Here is a 17,948-nt window from a genome sequence, read left to right as displayed (position 1 = left end):
CCAAGCAAACACTGCTGTGACATCTTGCATATGGCTATAACGTACACGCCCAAACATGAGAATTTTTTTCTCAGTTTTAACCGTAAGTTGGTTATAGAATACCTTTCATCAGCATGTATCAATAAAGTACATATTTATTTTTAACACAAATAGAATTTTTCTATACTTATTACAGCAAGGATGATTTTTAAAGTGATCTCACCATACACAATTTCAACTAAAACTGAAGTTTATATTTTTAAATGTTAATAAATATCAAAGTGGGGTATGATTTGATGTTCTCTGTGGTTTGAAAAACCTAAAACAACCCTGAAGAACTGGAAAGAACAGACTGGCCTGGGGGCTTGTGTGTAATATACAGAGCAACAGCGCCATCCGTGCTTAATTTGGCAGAATTACAGTTTACACACAACCCCGCTTTCAAAATGGGTGTATCTTTGAACAAATATCTTCAAACTGCCTTTGAAGATTAAAAAAATAACCTACAGTGACTGTTCTCCCACTTACTCAAACTTGGATAAACTGCTCCTTCACTTTCTCACTACCAGCTTAAACGATGACCAAGAAGAGCCCGTGTGTCTCGTCTCCAGTAAACCCCAAATCTCAGCCTCCAAAAACTAGACACATTCCAGATTGAAGATAAGCAAGGAACGAAGACAACAGGAAGCCTTTTATGACTCAGGAGCAAAAAGCGGTGAAAGGAAACATTCTGTTCACAGAGCACTTAGTTTAATTAAGGAGATTCAAACCCTGAGCACACGCTCTTCACATCACAGGCCGAAGTGCCCCCCGTGAGAAGACGGAGCATCCTACAGTGTGGTTCACGAAACGACACGCTCTGCCACGGAATTCCAAAACGAAAGAGCGAGGCCAAGAAGAGAAAGAAAAGAAAATAGTGAACTATGACTTATGGCTCAAACTGTTTCCCAATGAACAGAATGCTCATACTTTCTCCTCAAGCATGTCCAGAGCAGTCTTTAGTTTCTCCTGGATCGCAAAGTTCTGCTTGAGACCCTACACTTCTGACACCAAGCTCATACCCTGCAGTGTTTGTGGTACTGGAACCTCCTGTTAGAGAGCCAGCCTCCAGGAGTCTCAGAAACACAAGTCGCAGTGAGGAGGCAGCAAGGGCGAGAGGGGAGCCCAGGCTCTGGGGGGCGCGAGGAAGGTGGGCGCAGTGGAGGCCTCACTGGGACCAAGTCTCCAGCATGAGGATGAAACCACCAGGGCGGCGCCGGTCAGTTATGGGTTACGGACACGAACACAAAATGCTATCAAGGTTGGGAAATAAGCCCTCACACGCACATAATTATATACCACACCCGTTCGGAGATGGTACAAAAGTGTCCTAAACCAATAATTTGGTCAGGTTCTAGACAAAATGAGTATAACTGGTAAATGACGGGTTTACCATAATTATCTTAGAAAATGGTCATAATTTTCACTTGAGTCTCCCAAATTACAAAATGGTACTTAAATGAAAGTAAACACAATGACCGTTGTAAACCATTATGCAATGTCCTTGGGAGGCAGAGGTGCAAAAAACTGGGAGAAGGAAGAACAATACCATTTATTTCAAAAATAATTAAAACGACTGAATGCTGTGATTTGTAAACTGTGAGGGAATGCCAGGCTCCCTCTCCATGCTCTGCTATCAACATAACCGAAGAACTAATAAGATGATCATCTGAAGACGTGAACGTGGGACATGGCCTAGCATCTAACTGATGCGCATTCCAGAGCACCTTTAGGAATTACACTGTGCTTACTACCCGTGGAAGCAGGGGCAAAGGCATCCCACATTGCCCAGTCTCGGCAAGGTGTCAGGGTGCCAGGACAGTCACCTTTTTGTATGCTTTTCACGTACTCTGCCCCGCAGTAGCTAATACTAACAAGAATCACATAGAAATCCACATAAAACGACAGCCGGGAAAGTTAAGAGAAGGGTTCAAGTAGAAAAGAAGGTGACTAGAGCGAGGCTTAGGAGAATGCTCAGATCTTTGGGTAATTACTGGGCAGAGGGGGAGGTAATGGACTCAGGAGACTGTCTGTATCCTGATGGAAGAGGTAGAACGAGATGATTAGGACTGAATTAATTCTAGGAAATGAAACTTGGATTTATGCCTAAACCAAGAGATGCCGCTGAAGGATTCTGAGTAAAGAAAGAACAGGGTCACTGTGACATTTTATGAAAATTAACCTGGCGGGCGTACGCACAGGGGATGGGTGGGATGAAGAAATAACTCACCAAGCAGCGGAGATCAAACCCCAAAGAAGAAGAGTCACCGGAGACCAGCACCACCTTGAGGGCAGGACCCAGGGGAAGGGGAGGGGTCAGTAGGGAAAAGGAGGGTTCAAGCAGATGACCCCAGGGGAGGAAGCAACGACCCCACCCGGACTCCAACCGAGGCCGAGATAGGAGGGGAGACCGAGGAGGGCGCGGCGAGCTGCGGGCTGCGTGGCCCACCACAGCTCCAGGACCTCAGCGGGGCAGTGCTCTTGGAGGCCCAGTCCCCCACCTGCAAGAGGACGGGAGCCTCCACCAGACGGAGTGCTGTGGACTCAGGAAACGTTTCTCAGACACCTCCCAGACACGGCGTCGACGCTGATTGTGTGCCTGTGATCAGGCTGACACCTCGAGACCTCAGCAGCGGGGGAACGCCAGGCAGCAGTGCAGGCAGGCCGCGTCTCACGTGCTCTGCTTTACCTCACTGTGCAGACGCTGCGTCTCTTACAAGTCGGAGGTTTGGGGCAACCCTGCGTTGTCAGGCGGTGGTTACGATTTTTTAGCAATGAAGTATTTTTAAATTAAGGTACGTACACTTTTCTAGCCATAATGCCACTGCACACCTAACAGACTACGGTGTGGTGTAAACGTAACTTTTATACGCGCTGGGAAACCAGACAGTTCACGTGACTTGCTTTACTGTGAGACGTGCTTTACTGTGGTGGTCTGGAACCAACCTGCATTCTCTCTCAAGTCTGCCTGTAAAGATTATTTCTTTTAAACAAGGTTCAGAATGAAATAGTACATAATGTCATTTAGGTAAATCTACAAACACATATACATATGTAAGTATCTGACAGAAAACAAAGTCAACCACTAAGCTTTAAAAAACAAAGAGGGACTCCAGGTTCAGCTCCAACAAGGAAATAGCCTGGAAACCATCCCTCTAGTCCTTACAACAAAGGAAGCTGAGAAAAATGAAAATCAATTGCTTGTCCTGGAATAACAGTAACAACAACATATGGGTGATTAGAGCACACAGAGAGTGGAATGAGTGACAGCGACGCCACGAGGGATGGAGGGAGGAACCTGCCCCTGAAAGCAGGCAGACGTGAACTGGAAACTACAACAACGATAACAAATTGTTACAGAGTACAACAGAGGTGCTAAGAGAAAAGATAAAATGGAATCGTACAGAATGCCCAATTAAAACCAGAAAAGGTAGGAAAAAGGGGCAGGGGAAGGAAACAAAGAACAAATGCAACAAATAGGAAATGATGACAAACATGGTAAAAATTAATCCAAGTATATCAACAGCCACTTTAAATGTGAACTATCCAAATATACCAATTAAAAGATGGAGACTGACAGAGTTGATTAAAAACAGAAGACCCACTATATGCCGTCTATAAGAAACCCACCTGAAATCAATCCAAAGACAGGCTAAAAGTAAAGGGAAGGAAGAAGATACACCATTCCTAGACTAAGTGAAAGCTGGAACAGATACGTTAATTTCAGACAAAGCAGACTTCAGAGCAAGAAAAGGATCAGGAATAAAGAGGGGCACTGCGTAAGGATAAAGAGGTCAGTTGTCCAAGAAGACTTAACAATCCTAAACACGTATGCAACTTACAGAGCTCCAAAATACAACGAGGCAAAAACGAATAAAACTCAAACAGACAAATCTGCCATGTAGGTAAAGATTTCCACACTCTTCTTCAGGAGCGGACAGATCCAGCAAAGAGAAAAGCAGTAAGGGCACGGATGGCCTGAACATCACCATCAGTCAGCTCAATCTCGCTGACATTTGTAGAACACACCATTTGAGGACAGCAGAATACACACTCTTCTCACGCTCAGCCAGAACATTATTCAAGACAGAAAACATTGCTGACCATATGAAACGTCTTAACAAAGGTAAAAGAGCAGAAATCATACAAAGTATGTTCTAAGACCACAATAGAATTAAACTAGAGGGAAATTCATAGCATCGAATGCATATACTAGAAAAGAAGAAAGATCCAAAATCAGTCATCTAAGCTTCTACCTTAGGAAACTAGAGAAAGAAGAGCAATTGAAGCCTAAAGGAAACAGGTTAAAAAAAAATAGCAATAAAACTTGGAGTAGATGTCAATGAAACTGAAAATAAGAAAACAACAGGGAAAATCAATAAAACAAAGAGCTGGTGCTTTAAAAAGATCAATAAACACGAAGAAAAAATTCACAAAGGACAAATAAATAGCCAATAAAAATAAACCTGTTTGAAGTTCAGTGTTTATGAAATGCAAAAATAAAGCAAATGCTTTTCTTTGATATCAAAATCACAAGTTTTTGTTTGCTTCTTATTTTAACTATCCTGTCTTAACCAGGGCTTTCACAGGACCAGTTCAAGTGTGCAAGCTGGTACACATCTTCTGGAGGACAATTTCACAACACACCAATAGCTGCAAAATGTGTTCCTATCATCTGACCCGGTAACTCCACGTTTATACCTTAAGAGAGCGACCTGAAATGGAGCAAAAATAAATACACTGTGCTCACCACTGTTATTACGATTACGAAGGAGTGGGAGTAACCCAAAAGACTGGTATTAAAGAAACGGTAAATGGATTATGCCTGTATCTCAGAGGTCAACAACCTTTTCTGTAAAGGGCCAGAGAGTAAATATTTCAGCCTGAGAGAGCTACGTACGGCTTCATATATGTACTTTTTCCTTTTAAAAATGTAAGGACCGTTCTTAGCAGCTGAGGCCTGGGTGGGCCCACAGACCACAGTTTGCCAACCCCTGACTGGCATCAGTCAGTGGATTTATGCAGCGTGAGCAGCCATTAAGAAATCGAGTTTTAAACGTTTGTCAAGATAGGGACACGCTCGTATTAGAAGTTACAATACAAAGACATAATACAAGGTAATTTTTATTTAGAAATATATGAACACACCCACACTTTACAGAAGACTGGAAGAGCCTGCATGAAACTCCGACACTGGCCCCTGTGGTGGCAGAACCGCAGGTGACCTGGCTCCGTCCTGGACTTCCGTTTCCTAACTTTCTTCTACGAGTGGCTGTGACTCTGACCTCTGACCCTCTTGACCCCAGTCTGTTTCCAGTGCTCCTCCCCAGGTTCAGTTCTCCCTCCTCACACGCACTCTCAGCTCCCCTGCGCGCTCCCATCCACCGGGCAAGCCCCAACCTGTTCGCATGCGGAGCTCCGCCTCGCCCCCACCGCACCTCCGTGACCACGGACCCCCATCCCCGGCAGCCGTCCACAGCTCCTTCCCCTTCCGGTCCTCCCCACGGGCCTGGACAGCGTTCTGGACCTTCTCCTCCCTCCTCAAACGGCGCCTCCCGCCCTCAAGGCCTCTCGGGGCTGAGGACCCGTCTCTCATTTCACTATGAAGACAGAAGCCAGCTGAAGAGAAGCTCCAGGCACGCCTGGCACAGACCCACTTCCCTAAGCCCCGCCCTGTCCCCGCCTGCCCCGCACCGGCGTGGGAAGCAGGGACTGCCCACCAGTGCACCAGCCCACGCCCTCCTCTGGGGCCTCTCCTGTCCTCTCGGCATCCATACCCCCAGCCCAGCCACAGGACCTCTCTCATTGGTACAAAACATGCGATTTCTTCCACCTTAAAACACACACACAACAAAAACCGTGAAAAATGAATAAAATTTTAAGTCTTAGTTTTAACAACTAAATCAATAGGTTCAAAAGGAACAATTATTCACTTTCAAGCACAGGGCATGGAAAACTAATGGCAGTCCATTTTCCATACATGCTCATATTAGGATGCGTCCAAGTGGAAAAAAACAAGTGCGTTCGCTACTGAGAGAAAAACGGACCTAGCAAAGTGCCCTGCGCCGCGGAAGGCCAGCGGACCAGCTCCGCGGCGCTCACCCGATGGGCTGACGGCAGAGCGGTCACCCAGGCAGAAGGCCACACGAGGGTCACACAGACGTGTGTTCCCCAACACTGACCCAGCCCCGCCACCGCCTGAGCCCGGGTGCCGGCAGCGCAGGCCGATGCGAGCCTCCGCCAGGCCCCCGCCCCAGGGCACAACGGGGGTCGGCTCCCCGGGTCCCTCCAGCACAGGGGCAGTCACCTACGTTCACAGGAAAGTGACGTTTCCTGTGTTGGAGCTGTCTTCTCTGCCTGGAACGCTTCTGCAGAAGCACAGCTCGCACGCCTACAGAACCTGCCCATTGCTGCGAGCAGAGCAGGCCTGCACCGCCGTCTCCCTGGGCTGGAGCACCAAGCCCCACGCACCAGGGACAGCGTGACCACGGTGAGCACCTGCCTCCTTGCTGGGAGGCTGGGACCCAAGTAGGTACTAAAGCAGAGGGCGCTGTGTGACCAGCACCCAGCACAAGTTCTGCGCACTGAGTGTCTAATGGGCTTTCTGGGCAAAATACTGCCCACGTGTTACTGCATCTCTCATGAACAAAGTAGCTCATTCAGCATGTCCCCTTCTGCCGTGGCCTCCCCTCCGTGGCCTCCCCGCCCCTTCTCTCCCGGCTCCAGCCCCAGTGGCTCCCGTCTCAGGACCTCTCCACCCGCCGGCATCCCTGCCCCGCACTCACCCCAGACACTGAGGGGCCCAGTCCTCGCACACTCGGGTCTCCTCAGGAGCGAGGCCTTCGAGCCTTCCCCAGAGCGCCCTCTGTCCTTCGCCCCAGCCACTCGCTGCCCCATTGCTCAGGGTCACCTTTCTCCCCGGCCTTTAGCACCCGTATGGCTCCACTGATTCAGTGACAGCAGGACTTTTACTTGACACTATAGTCCCTAAATCTGGAACACTGCCTGGCACAGGGTGCAAGCAAAATATCTGTTGAATTAATAATGGCAGTCTATCAATTCACTGTCAGATCAGAGAGAGCAAGAGCCTGTTTGGAAGGGAATAGGAAGTACGCCTCAGTATCTGGCAACCTGCAACACAGTTACTCCAAAATTCTGTAAGTTCCCACAGCGGGCAACGCGCCACACTGGAAGCCAGCCCTGCCCCATCCCAGCAATGCCCAGCTCCGGCAGACTCACCGCATCCTCAGACTGTGGAAAGTGCGGTCGTCCTGGTCCAGCCACGGGCCTTTCTCGTACTTCAGATACTCAATATCCTCGATCACCTGGACAGAGGAATTTAATGAGACAACATTCAGTGCACGACAAACCACAAATACCTGGCAGGGAGAATCGCACCGTGCAAGTCAAAATGAAAGGAAGTTGGGCAGACAGCCTTCTGTGAAGTGGGGGCCGAGTGACGACGCCCAGTGTGGGCACCTGGGGTGCTGTGGCAACTCCCTGGCAGGCTGGGAGAAAAGGAGCAGGTGCAGAAAGAATCAAGATGACGGAGGAAAATCAGCACTCCTCACAGACTCCTCATTTCCTCCCTAACTTTATTCCAGAAGGCAAGATTCAGCCACTCAAAACAACAACAGGACAAGAAAATAAATACATTTCCTAGAGAGCTCCAATAATCCAAGTTCCTCAGCCCCAAAGCCTGTGGTCTGTACAGCCTGACCTCCCAGTGGGGCGGCCTTTCCAGACGCATTCTCCCCGAAAACACACCGAACTTGGGGACCTCTCTTTAGCTTTCAAGAATTGGAGCACATTCAGTTATAAACACAAATAATAACCCAGTCTCAGAGAAAATGTATTACTCTTCTGCTCAGGCACATGCCATGGAAACAGTCTGTCAAAGGAATAAAACTTACCTAAAGATAAACAAAAATCAACATCACAGAAAAAGAAGGCTGGAAGGAAATGAAATGCAACTTAACTGGTCCAAGTAGAAAGAACCAAGCCTAAAAGAACTGCCAGTGCTGGGCCCAGAGCCGGACTTGACTGTGGGTCTCCCGTCCTGGAGGAGAGAGGCCTATTCCCTCTAACTCTCTCCTCCCCTCTCCCCAAGCCAGGAGGCAGCTGAGGGCTGTGCTATCATTAAAGCAGCCAACTGCTTTGCAAAGCTTTCTGTTTGCTGTCACCACCTACACCCCAACCCCAGATCATAAAACCTGTATTTTCTTCTAGATTTTTGACACCTTTTGTTTTGTGTTTTTAGTAATTTATGCTTAATGTATAACATAAAATACGGGCCTTTTTTCTTTAACGTAACGGATGGTCATTTGCCTCAATACCATTTAAGAAATAATCTATTTTCCTCTACTTTGTTTTTTATCAACATTTAAGGTACTGGCTTTTCCAAGCTAAAGTCACAAACACACATGAACACACATATGCACCTGTTTCTGGACTCTGTTCTGTTCCATTAAGCTATTTATTAATCCTTGTATTAATACCACAGTGCCTTAATTAACATAATTTTGTAATATGTTTTCATACTTGGGCAGGAAAATGGTATTATTTCTCAAAATTTTTGGTTATTACTAAGTTCTGCAAATTGCAGAGGCTGACTTGATGTCACAAATGCACCTGCGAATCTGGGGGAAGCTGGTGTCTTTACACAGTTGGCTGCTGCACAACACACTCCACGCAGTCAAAAACCCGAGTACAACTTGGAGGCGGCCCTCCTTGTGCGTGGATAGTGGTCCCTGCACATCCACGGTGCCGTGTAGCACCAGGATGTTTATTACTGAAAACTGAAGACCGTGCAGTGCTGTAGGATTTACTACTGAAAAAAATCCACGTATGAGCAGACACGCACGGTTCAAACCCATGTAGTTCAAGGGTCAACAGTCTTAATAAGTCTTTCCTGTTAACTAATCCAACTTTCAGTTTTACCATCTGTTTAACAAAAATGTTGGTGCAGATAACCTAAGGTTCTTTGTATCTTCACCATTCCATAATTTTAAGATTCTAGAAGCTGAATAATTTAAAAGAAAATCAAAATCTCATGACCAGGGGAATGTGATGGGTTGGCTCAGTACTTCTTTTAGATTATAAAACATAGACGCCTCTAAGACCAGTAGGAGCTGAACTCACTACCTGATTTGTAAAAACCTTATACACGAATTAAATTTAAGAATAATTATAAATCTTTCAGCCATCTTCTTACCTTTTCTGCATCTTGAGCTTCCCTTGCACTGTACTGTAAAACCTCACATTTTTCACTGTAAGAGAAAACAAGATGACATTCATGTAAATTTTCCACGTGGATGTTCCTGTACAAATGAATACATGACATCAAGGCTCCCACTCTAAATATCAACACTCTACATTCTCTGAACTGGCTCACAGGGCATGACCAGCTAAGGAGAGCAAGTCAGAAGCAGGGACATGCTCGAGGCTGGACGGTGAGAGCCGCAGGTCTGTTTCCTGACTTCCCCTCTGACTGGACCGCCCCCCACTGCATGCGCATGAGGCCAGCGTCTACAGGGGGCAGGGACACGAGTCATCTCTGCTGCCATACAAACCATCTCCAGCTGCAGCACTCGCTAGAGGAAGGTACAGGGGAGCCCGGGGCCTGAGTGGGACGGACGCACAGAGAGCAGCTGAGTGGTGTTTGGGGGGTGGGGGTCGCGGAGCCAGAGGGGGGATGGGAGGGGCACATTACTTGAGCTGCTGGAATTTTGGAGACAAATGAAACCCTCAAAATAACCTGTTTCAACCAAACTATGCAACAGGACAGTAGCAACTCGGTTCCCTTAGTCCAGGTCCTTAGTCTGGACACTGAAAAGTCACGCCGGGTCCCAAACAGGGGGACAGTGGAGTGAGCTTCCTGCACGTCCACCCATTTCCTCACCACATCCACTGCCGTGCGGAGACCTGGCTGCCCAGCCAGGCGAAGACTGAAACCCGCCTCCTAGTCCGCGGGCCCTTGCCTCTGCCACCACCTCCAGACCAACCCGAGGGACGCTTCAGAGAGGCCCACTGGAGAGCCTGTCTCTGCAGAAGTGTTTGACACCCCCCCCCGCCCCCCGCTTCCAGGAGGGTACAGCAGAAAGGCAAGGCTGGACCACCGCTCCCATGAACACCACTCCACATCTTCTCATTCAGGCGTCTTTACACCAGAGTGCCCCCTGCTGACGGGAGCTACATCTACACCAGGGTCAATACTCCAAGAACACACGGCCCCCCATGCATATGCCCACATACAGCTCCTTCGATACAAACTACTGGAAGCAGGGCTCCACCCAACCTTCCTGCAAAGCGGTTCCAGGCGGGAAGCCCGGCCCCTGTGCAGTGTCGGGCAGCAGCGCACAGGACGGCCTGTAACACCATCATAAACAGAGTGGAGTTTCCTCTTTTCAGGTGAATAAATGCATCATCTTAAAATAAACATATTCTGTAGTCACAGTCCCGCGCTACATGTGTTGCGTGAAAAGCAAACAAACATCAACAAAAAAACCCTCTTTTTTATTTCATCTGGTTTGCTCACTGCTTATCAAAGTAGAAGCCAGCGTTAGGGCCTGAGGTGCCCGACTGGTGGTGAGTCTGCAAGGAGAGAGACGGAAACAAAAGGACAGCAGCGCAGCCTCTCGGAGTGGAAGCCTGACTCCATGCCCCAACAGGTTCGGCTCCACAGACAGAGCCAGACCCTTGGCTGTACTTTCCCCTTTCAGGTGGCTGAGGCTAGGGACAAAGAGAGAAAGAAACCAACCTGGGAATCTGGGAAGTCCGCACGGCAGAAACAGAGGTCCGTTTCACAACGCACAGTAGGTCTAACACTCCTGAGCGACTCTGAACTAACTAAGCCTGTGGCACTTAAAAACATCCAGACTCAGCCAAACCTGTGAAGACGCCAGAGAAGCCTCTCCCTCCAAAGTGCGACCTGCTTCTTAGGAGAGTGAGGGGCCCTGGCACGAGGAACCAGCAGAGGCGGCAAAGGCCCCGCTGTAAATGACCGGCGCACCTCACGTCCTCGGGCGCCTCCCAACGAGGGCCCTGCACACCGCAACACAGGAAGCTCACCCCGCCTACAAGGTTTCTCAGAATGAGGTGCAGGTAATGACACTGCAGAGAAAGCTGCTGTTTCAAGCCCGGGAATCAGCTGGAAGGCACAACATCTGCGCTGTTACGGTGAAACCACCAAGCTCCCCAGACTGACCCCGGCAGGGTGACCCAGCGTGCGCCACCACCGTCCAGCAGAGACCAAGAGCCAGTAAAAACCCATCCTTAGGAACTACCAGTCCATCACCAGCGAGCCACGGCTTCCAAATCGTGCGGCGACCCACAAGGCCCGCACCTGACCACCGAGGCAGGGATGTGAAAACAGCTGAACGTCTGATCATCTGCCCTGATCAGTGAGGATGTGAAAAACCGTCTGCTCCACGCTGGGATTCACCAGTCACCAGAGGGCAACGTGCTGGGCTGGGTTCACCAGCTGAGGAGGAGGCTGTCTGATCTCCAGCACAACAGAAAGTGGCCCCTCAGGAGCGCTGAACCTTGGAGAGGCCACGAGCTGACTCTCAACGCAGCTCAAGGACGGAGCACCAGATGAAGCAACGGATACTCAGAATCACTGCTAAACATTTCATGATCAGGAAGCCCTGAGGGTAAGTTCTGGAAGATAACTGTCAGGTACAAGAAAAATTCCCCCCCATCTGCAAGTTCAATCTAGCCTTTACTTTCCTGATGTTACAGCTGAAAGTCCTATTTGAGAACTTGCTGGGCAGCCTTGTCTCGGTGGTGATTTTGTAGTCAGAAGATCTCCAAGAGGAATCTTTGGAACTGAAATCCTAGGGTCCACTATCTCTGTTTATCCTCATAGCTCTATATATTCCCCTTGACAAGATTTACAAAACTGACTTTTTTTCTGCACTTCTGGCCTTGAAAATAGAGCAGTACGACCTACAGTCCACCCTGTTGTTTCTACTGCCTATGAGAGAAAAGCTTATCACAAGCAAGCAAGAGATACTATAAGCCTCAATGCTCACAGCTAAAAAAATTACATTCCAATTTAAAATCGAACTTTTCTTCCAAAACTGCTAGACATTACTTTGTTTTTATTCACAATTTTACAGTTACTTTGAAATTTTAAACAACAAGAGTGTAATATTTTAAGGTATCGCGAGAGGCTTACGTTTTCTAAAAGTCTGAGAAATACTACTAGAGACCTTCATTAACAGCATTATTCAAACATCCTAATTTTACTTGGACTTGAGTGACAGTAGGAGATGACCCCTTCCACATGATACACACGCAGACCACAGAATGACCATCTAGAGCGAGTGGATAAACCACGAATCCCTCAGTGCTTTCAATAAAGAGGGAGGGAGAGAAGAAACCAAATGGAAAAAAGGTCTGGTGGTGTTTTCATTTGACCCAGACCTCACTTAAGAACATCTTTCAAAAGTATGTACAGGGCCTCCCTGGTGGCGCAGTGGTTGAGAGTCCGCCTGCCGATGCAGGGGATACGGGTTCGTGCCCCGGTCTGGGAGGATCCCATATGCCGCGGAGCGGCTGGGCCCGTGAGCCATGGCCGCTGAGCCTGCGCATCCGGAGCCTGTGCTCCGCAACGGGGGAGGCCACAACAGTGAGAGGCCCGCATATCGCAAAAAAAAAAAAAAAAAAAAAAAAAAAAAAAAAAAAAAGTATGTACAGACGTTGCTGACCTTTCACAAATTTTGTGTGGACTCACTGAGCACCTTCAGGCAAGCCTTCCAGGTAATAAACATGACCATTCAGTTGCCACCTAGAGTGAATACGTGAGTTCTCTAACCCTAAAACCTGTCATAGAATACAGCTTCAGCTCACTACTAGCAACAAAATATTCTAAAAACACAACAAAAAAATGTCTTGGCAAAATAAGCAAATCAAAAAGCAAAAATCAACCCCAAACCTACTAACTCAAACTGAAATATCTGCTGGCATTGTTGCTTATAAACGTCAGATTAAAACTCCCCAGACGACATCCACTGAAATCAACAAGAGTGCGCCCCTGGGCTGGTGGGGCCTAAGGAACTGCACGTGTGGAGATCTGTCGGATAAAGCCTTGCGACGTCCCTGGCGGCCCAGTGGTTAAGACCTCCTCTGCCAGTGCAGCGGGTGCGGGTCTGACCCCTGGTCAGGGAGCTAAGGTCCCGCATGCCTTGAGGCCATAAAACAGAAGCAATACCGTAACAAATTTAATGAAGACTTTAAAAATGGTCCACATCAAAAACATCTAGAAAAATAAAATTAAATAAAAATAAATAAGTAAATCCACCGTGCCCTGGGCTCACCTCATCTCGGGAAGGAAGGTCCTCTTATAGGCATTCTCGATGCCCTGAAGGTAGGCGGAGGTGATCTTCATCTCATGTGGCTAAACAAAAGCAGAGAAGTGCGATACGTTTGGACTTTTCTTTTTCCCGCGCTTATGGAAAAGGTGAGACAATCAATGAACAGCTTTCCTAGAGCGAGTCATGCTGGGTGCTCTAGGAACTGTCGGGTGATGGGAGGGGCTTTGGTACCGGTTAGAACAGTTCTCATTCCGCCGCAGAGAGCACGGAAGCCTGCCCAGATGAACGTATGGCATGACCTTTCTTTCACAGACTCTAAGAGGTGGACTTAGAACAGGATCAGGAAGAACCCCCTTTACAGTTACGGCCCCGCCTCCCGTTCTGGGCCGTGCCCGAGTGCGGGCGATGCAAGACGACATGCCGCACAAGGGGACTGGGAGGGGGACTGGCCCACTTCCCCCCAACCCGCAGAACCCGCCCCCGTGGCCAACTCTCTGCCCACCCCGCTTTTCTACCACTCACCCCAACCTCTCCCACTTTTTCCATCTCCACTTCCCTTTCATACGACGTCTGCCAATTTCAGAAACGTAAAGCTCCAATTATGAGTGGCAAGTTTCCATACTGAAAACCTCTCACGGTTTAGCAACGCTAAAGGCTAAGTTATCTGTCACCCTGTTTGATTTTCTTCATGGCATTTGCCTTTATTTCCCGTACTTCTTATTTCCTTGTTTACTATTAGTCTCCCCGCTAGAATATAGGAACACACATCTATTAATGACATAATGTTTCTTTGATAAAATGTCTCCTTTACTTAGACACAGTGATAATTTTAGCTGGTGACAGTATTCATGGAATACTGGAAAAATAAAAATGTTCATAGCTCTAAGTTGTTCCTCAAGATGGTTTCTAAAATATTGTTATCCAGGTATCAAAAGAGTTATCTAGAGAATTCTCAATATATATCTTCATATTTCTCAATAAACATCACTCTAATAAGCAAAAGTGTTCAAAATTATTCCACTGAATGATAATTAAATACTTTTGACTTGTAGTTCCCTCCTTCCGCCACTTGATGGAATATTCTCCAAAGTCTACATTACACGTCACACTTAGGCGTAAACTCTTACACAGGTGCAGACTGTTAATCAACAGGGAGACACGGGTGTCACGTGTGTTCACTGCCAAATGAGCGAGCAGGGTGGCCCACAGCCTCTTTCAGTTTTTGCAGCGAAGACGCCCAGAGGGGCTCTGCCACCCTGGCAAGGACCTGCCATCAGAGAGGCACTCATGGAGCACCCACAAGACTCCCAGTGCTGAGGACAGGCCCTGGGATGACAGATATCCAGGCAAGCCTATCTTTTCATCAAAATGTCAAAAAGAGCATTTCCTCCCAGGAAAAAATACTCTAAGTAGGAGGGATCTTTCCAAATAAGAACTAGTCAAAAGGGCAAAGACGGGCCTTGTTAACCTGCATCCTGCATCACACCTGCAGAGCCAACTTCAAATCGCAGGGTTTCTAGGCACCTGACTGTCTCAACGCCCCTAAGAGTAAATGAACGTGTGTGGAGATCACTGCTCTACTGTTTACTGAGTAGGAAAAAGAGGAAGACAGGCCCAACATTTGGGAGTGGTAAACTGAAAGGGTATTAGAAATTATTTTCAACTTGTAGGAAACAACAGGGCATGAAAAGCCCGTTGTTGAAAGGGAAGTCCTGTCAGGAGATGCACCCATCCTCAGAGTGGTTCAGGTGACCCAGGGTCAGGGGACAATGGCAGGATGGCACCAGGGACGGAGAGCACTGGAGGAGAGCAGTGAGTGACCGGGGCCTCCTTCAGTCGTCCATCTCACAAGTGCCCGCTCTCCCGGGGGGACCCATGTGCGTGCCCCCATCCCTGTAGGGGCCACCAGGAATTCACAGTATCCCACTATAAGTATCGGTGGGAAGCACTGGTCTATGTTAAATGTAACGAGGACACATAAAGAGACAGTGGTCTCGGAGTTAAAGGCTGAGTTACGTTTCCCTTCTTCTGGATCCGGCTCTGGATCTCGGGAACGGGCACGTCGACGTAGATGACCATGTGAGGGGGCAGGTACTCGCAAATGGTGACCTTCTTCACCTCGTTGTAGTGGTCCACACCTGGCACGAGAGAGGCACCATCTGTCAGCCGACGGTCCACGGACAGCCCTCAGATGCACACTTCTCTTCAAATAAAAGGCCAAAGGTACACGCGGTTCTCAGAGCCACGTGTCAACCTGCGAACCACGTAACAGTCACGGCCGTTACCGCCAGCTGCACACACGTGAGGCTGGCACACGGCGACCGCAGCACTCACAGCCACCCTGCAGGGCAGTGCTTCTCATCTCTACAGACCAAAAGAGTCATTATTCATCTATTTAACAGATGTTCACAAAATGCATACTAACTGCAGGGTGAGTCTAGCAGGGCCTTTACCAAGTTACCCCACGTGCCCGGGAAGGCCAGCCTGCCGGCCGGACTCACACTGCTTCCGGATGAAGCCTTGTCGGTACATCGCTTCCAGGAAGACAAAGTCACTGTAGATGGAGCGTTCCAACACCACACCTTGCCCTGTTTAAACACATGGAAACAAAAATCAAAACTCAGATAGTAATTAAAGCAATGAAAACTAGCCCTTTCATTTTAGAAAGGGAAAAAATTATTTACAGTTCCATTTCCAAACCAAATATTTTCAAAAGAACATACTTGCACTTCTAAGTGGGAAATCATTTTCAAAGCTACAATACTTGTTTGGTTTTGGCAATATAATGTTCTGTTTCATTCTTTCAGCCCCGACGAAAGCACCTGGCTACTAGAGAAAGAGATTTCGTTTTGGAACCATAGGTCCTGCCCCACGCCCCCCCGCCCCTGTTCACTGCAACCCTGCCCCCATCCCAGATGCTCAGTAAGACCCCCGGGGCGTCCACCCCACGCCCACCACCATGGATCTCAGAGAATCCATGATCTTATTGGAAAGCCAGAGCTTGCCTCATCAAATACCCTTTAAAAAAAGCTCTAATGAGCAGCAATCTAAAACGACTGCATTTCAGAAAAGGGTTCAAGTGCAGCACATGCCTGACAGCTACCCGACCACAGATACTGCACCTGTGCTCAGCATGTGCTCCAAGGCGTCCGCGTACTGCAGGAGGCGACTGGCGTACAACCAGGACTGCAGGCGGTAGCTGTTGCCATCGTTACTTTTCGGGTCATCGTAAAACTTCTCCAAACTGCAGTTGCTGCTGAGCTGTATGTCCAGGGGTTTCCCATCCCCAGTGGTGCTGGCTGCATAATGGATCCCTGCCTCGGGAAAGTGCTTCAGGCCTGAGGAGAGAAACAACCGGACAAAACATGCTATGGGCACGGTGCATCCCACCAGCAAGCGGCAGAGATGCATCTGAACACCATCGCTGAGGCCGGTCGGCGAAGACCTGGGGAAAGTTACCCTGACACCTGTGTTCTTGGTGCGTGAAAGGGAGCACACGAGACACGGAAGATGACCTGTCTGAAGCACGTGTGTAAGGGCAGCACGAAGCTCCAGGGCTATATGGCAGCATTTCTCACTGTACCATTCGTATGAACTCCTCCTGAGGACAGCTGCCTCTGAGTGTGGGTGCCCGCTGCATGGAACTGGGCTTCGGCTTGTCAAATACTAGACAAAGGCACGGGGACGACACCGGCTCCAGAGTCAGGAAACAGGGTGGACTCCTGGCCCTACACAAAGCAGCCTGTGACCCAGCTTCTTACTGAGGTTGCCCGTCCGTAAGTGAGAGCAGAATGTCAGCCCTGTTTCACGGGCTGTTACACAGTTCAAATGAGACTGCTCCTGTGAACGTGCTCTGCTTACGTGGTCAAGATAAAATCCCAATTCAAACTGACAATCAGCATGGACTTCTAAAATTTTCCAAATCTGAAAGACTAAAAACAGCTTTTTCAGTAAATATTTCAAAAGCGTAAAAAACCTACCTTAGGCGCAATTCTACCTACTCAATATTAAAGTAAAATCCAACTCAGATAAGTAACTGTATATCTGAGTAAATAGTGTTACTCTGCAGGACACAAGTTCATACCTAGCTTCTCTGCTATTTCTTTTGCAAGCTTGCCTTTCCCCGAACATATGTTGCCATCTACAGTTATCACTTTGCTCTTTTCTGTCAGCTTTTTGGTCGTTCTTTCACCAAGCAGGTATGCCAGCGGGCCGTACTGCAGCTTGCTCTGGACACTTGTATGAATTCCTCCCTGAAAAACACACATCATACAACAGCACCACGTGAGCATTCTGGTCACCGCAGGCATCAGCAGCTATTAGGTAAAAATAAATGCCAAGAAGACCCTCGGTGACAAAACGGCCAACATCGACATCTGTATAACCTATTTGTTGAATGACTGCCTCTCAGCCCCACCCCCAACGTAAGTTCATAAAGGCAGGGGTTGCCTGTTTTGATCACTGCTAAATCCTCAGGGCCTGGAACAGGACACACTTACCACGTTCAATAAAAATTGGATAGATGGATGGATGGACGGATGACAGAAAGGCAGGAAGGAGGGGGAGGGGGAGACAGGGCGGAAGGGGATAAAGAACATTTCTCTAGTGCAG

The 17,948-nt window shown here is 48.2% G+C and overlaps 1 protein-coding gene across 2 annotated transcripts in view; it reads right to left on the bottom strand.

The window, feature by feature from the left end:
* NDUFA10 (NADH:ubiquinone oxidoreductase subunit A10) overlaps positions 1 to 17,948 on the bottom strand; it is a 47,658-nt gene that overhangs the window by 26,303 nt on the left and 3,407 nt on the right. For both annotated transcript variants that reach the window (XM_082629745.1, XM_082629744.1), the window contains exons 2-8: positions 17,422 to 17,590; positions 16,460 to 16,675; positions 15,839 to 15,925; positions 15,354 to 15,475; positions 13,341 to 13,420; positions 9,233 to 9,287; positions 7,258 to 7,343 (exon numbers count right to left, since the gene is read on the bottom strand). In XM_082629745.1, the coding sequence (XP_082485871.1) occupies positions 7,258 to 7,343; positions 9,233 to 9,287; positions 13,341 to 13,420; positions 15,354 to 15,475; positions 15,839 to 15,925; positions 16,460 to 16,675; positions 17,422 to 17,590 (815 nt within the window). The remainder of the gene's footprint in view (positions 1 to 7,257; positions 7,344 to 9,232; positions 9,288 to 13,340; positions 13,421 to 15,353; positions 15,476 to 15,838; positions 15,926 to 16,459; positions 16,676 to 17,421; positions 17,591 to 17,948) is intronic.

Source organism: Mesoplodon mirus, assembly GCF_964341445.2.
Source record: "Mesoplodon mirus genome assembly, chromosome: 8".
Lineage (NCBI taxonomy): Eukaryota > Metazoa > Chordata > Mammalia > Artiodactyla > Ziphiidae > Mesoplodon > Mesoplodon mirus.
The sequence above is the reverse complement of the archived record's forward strand: the minus strand, read 5'-3'. Positions and strand labels throughout refer to the sequence as shown.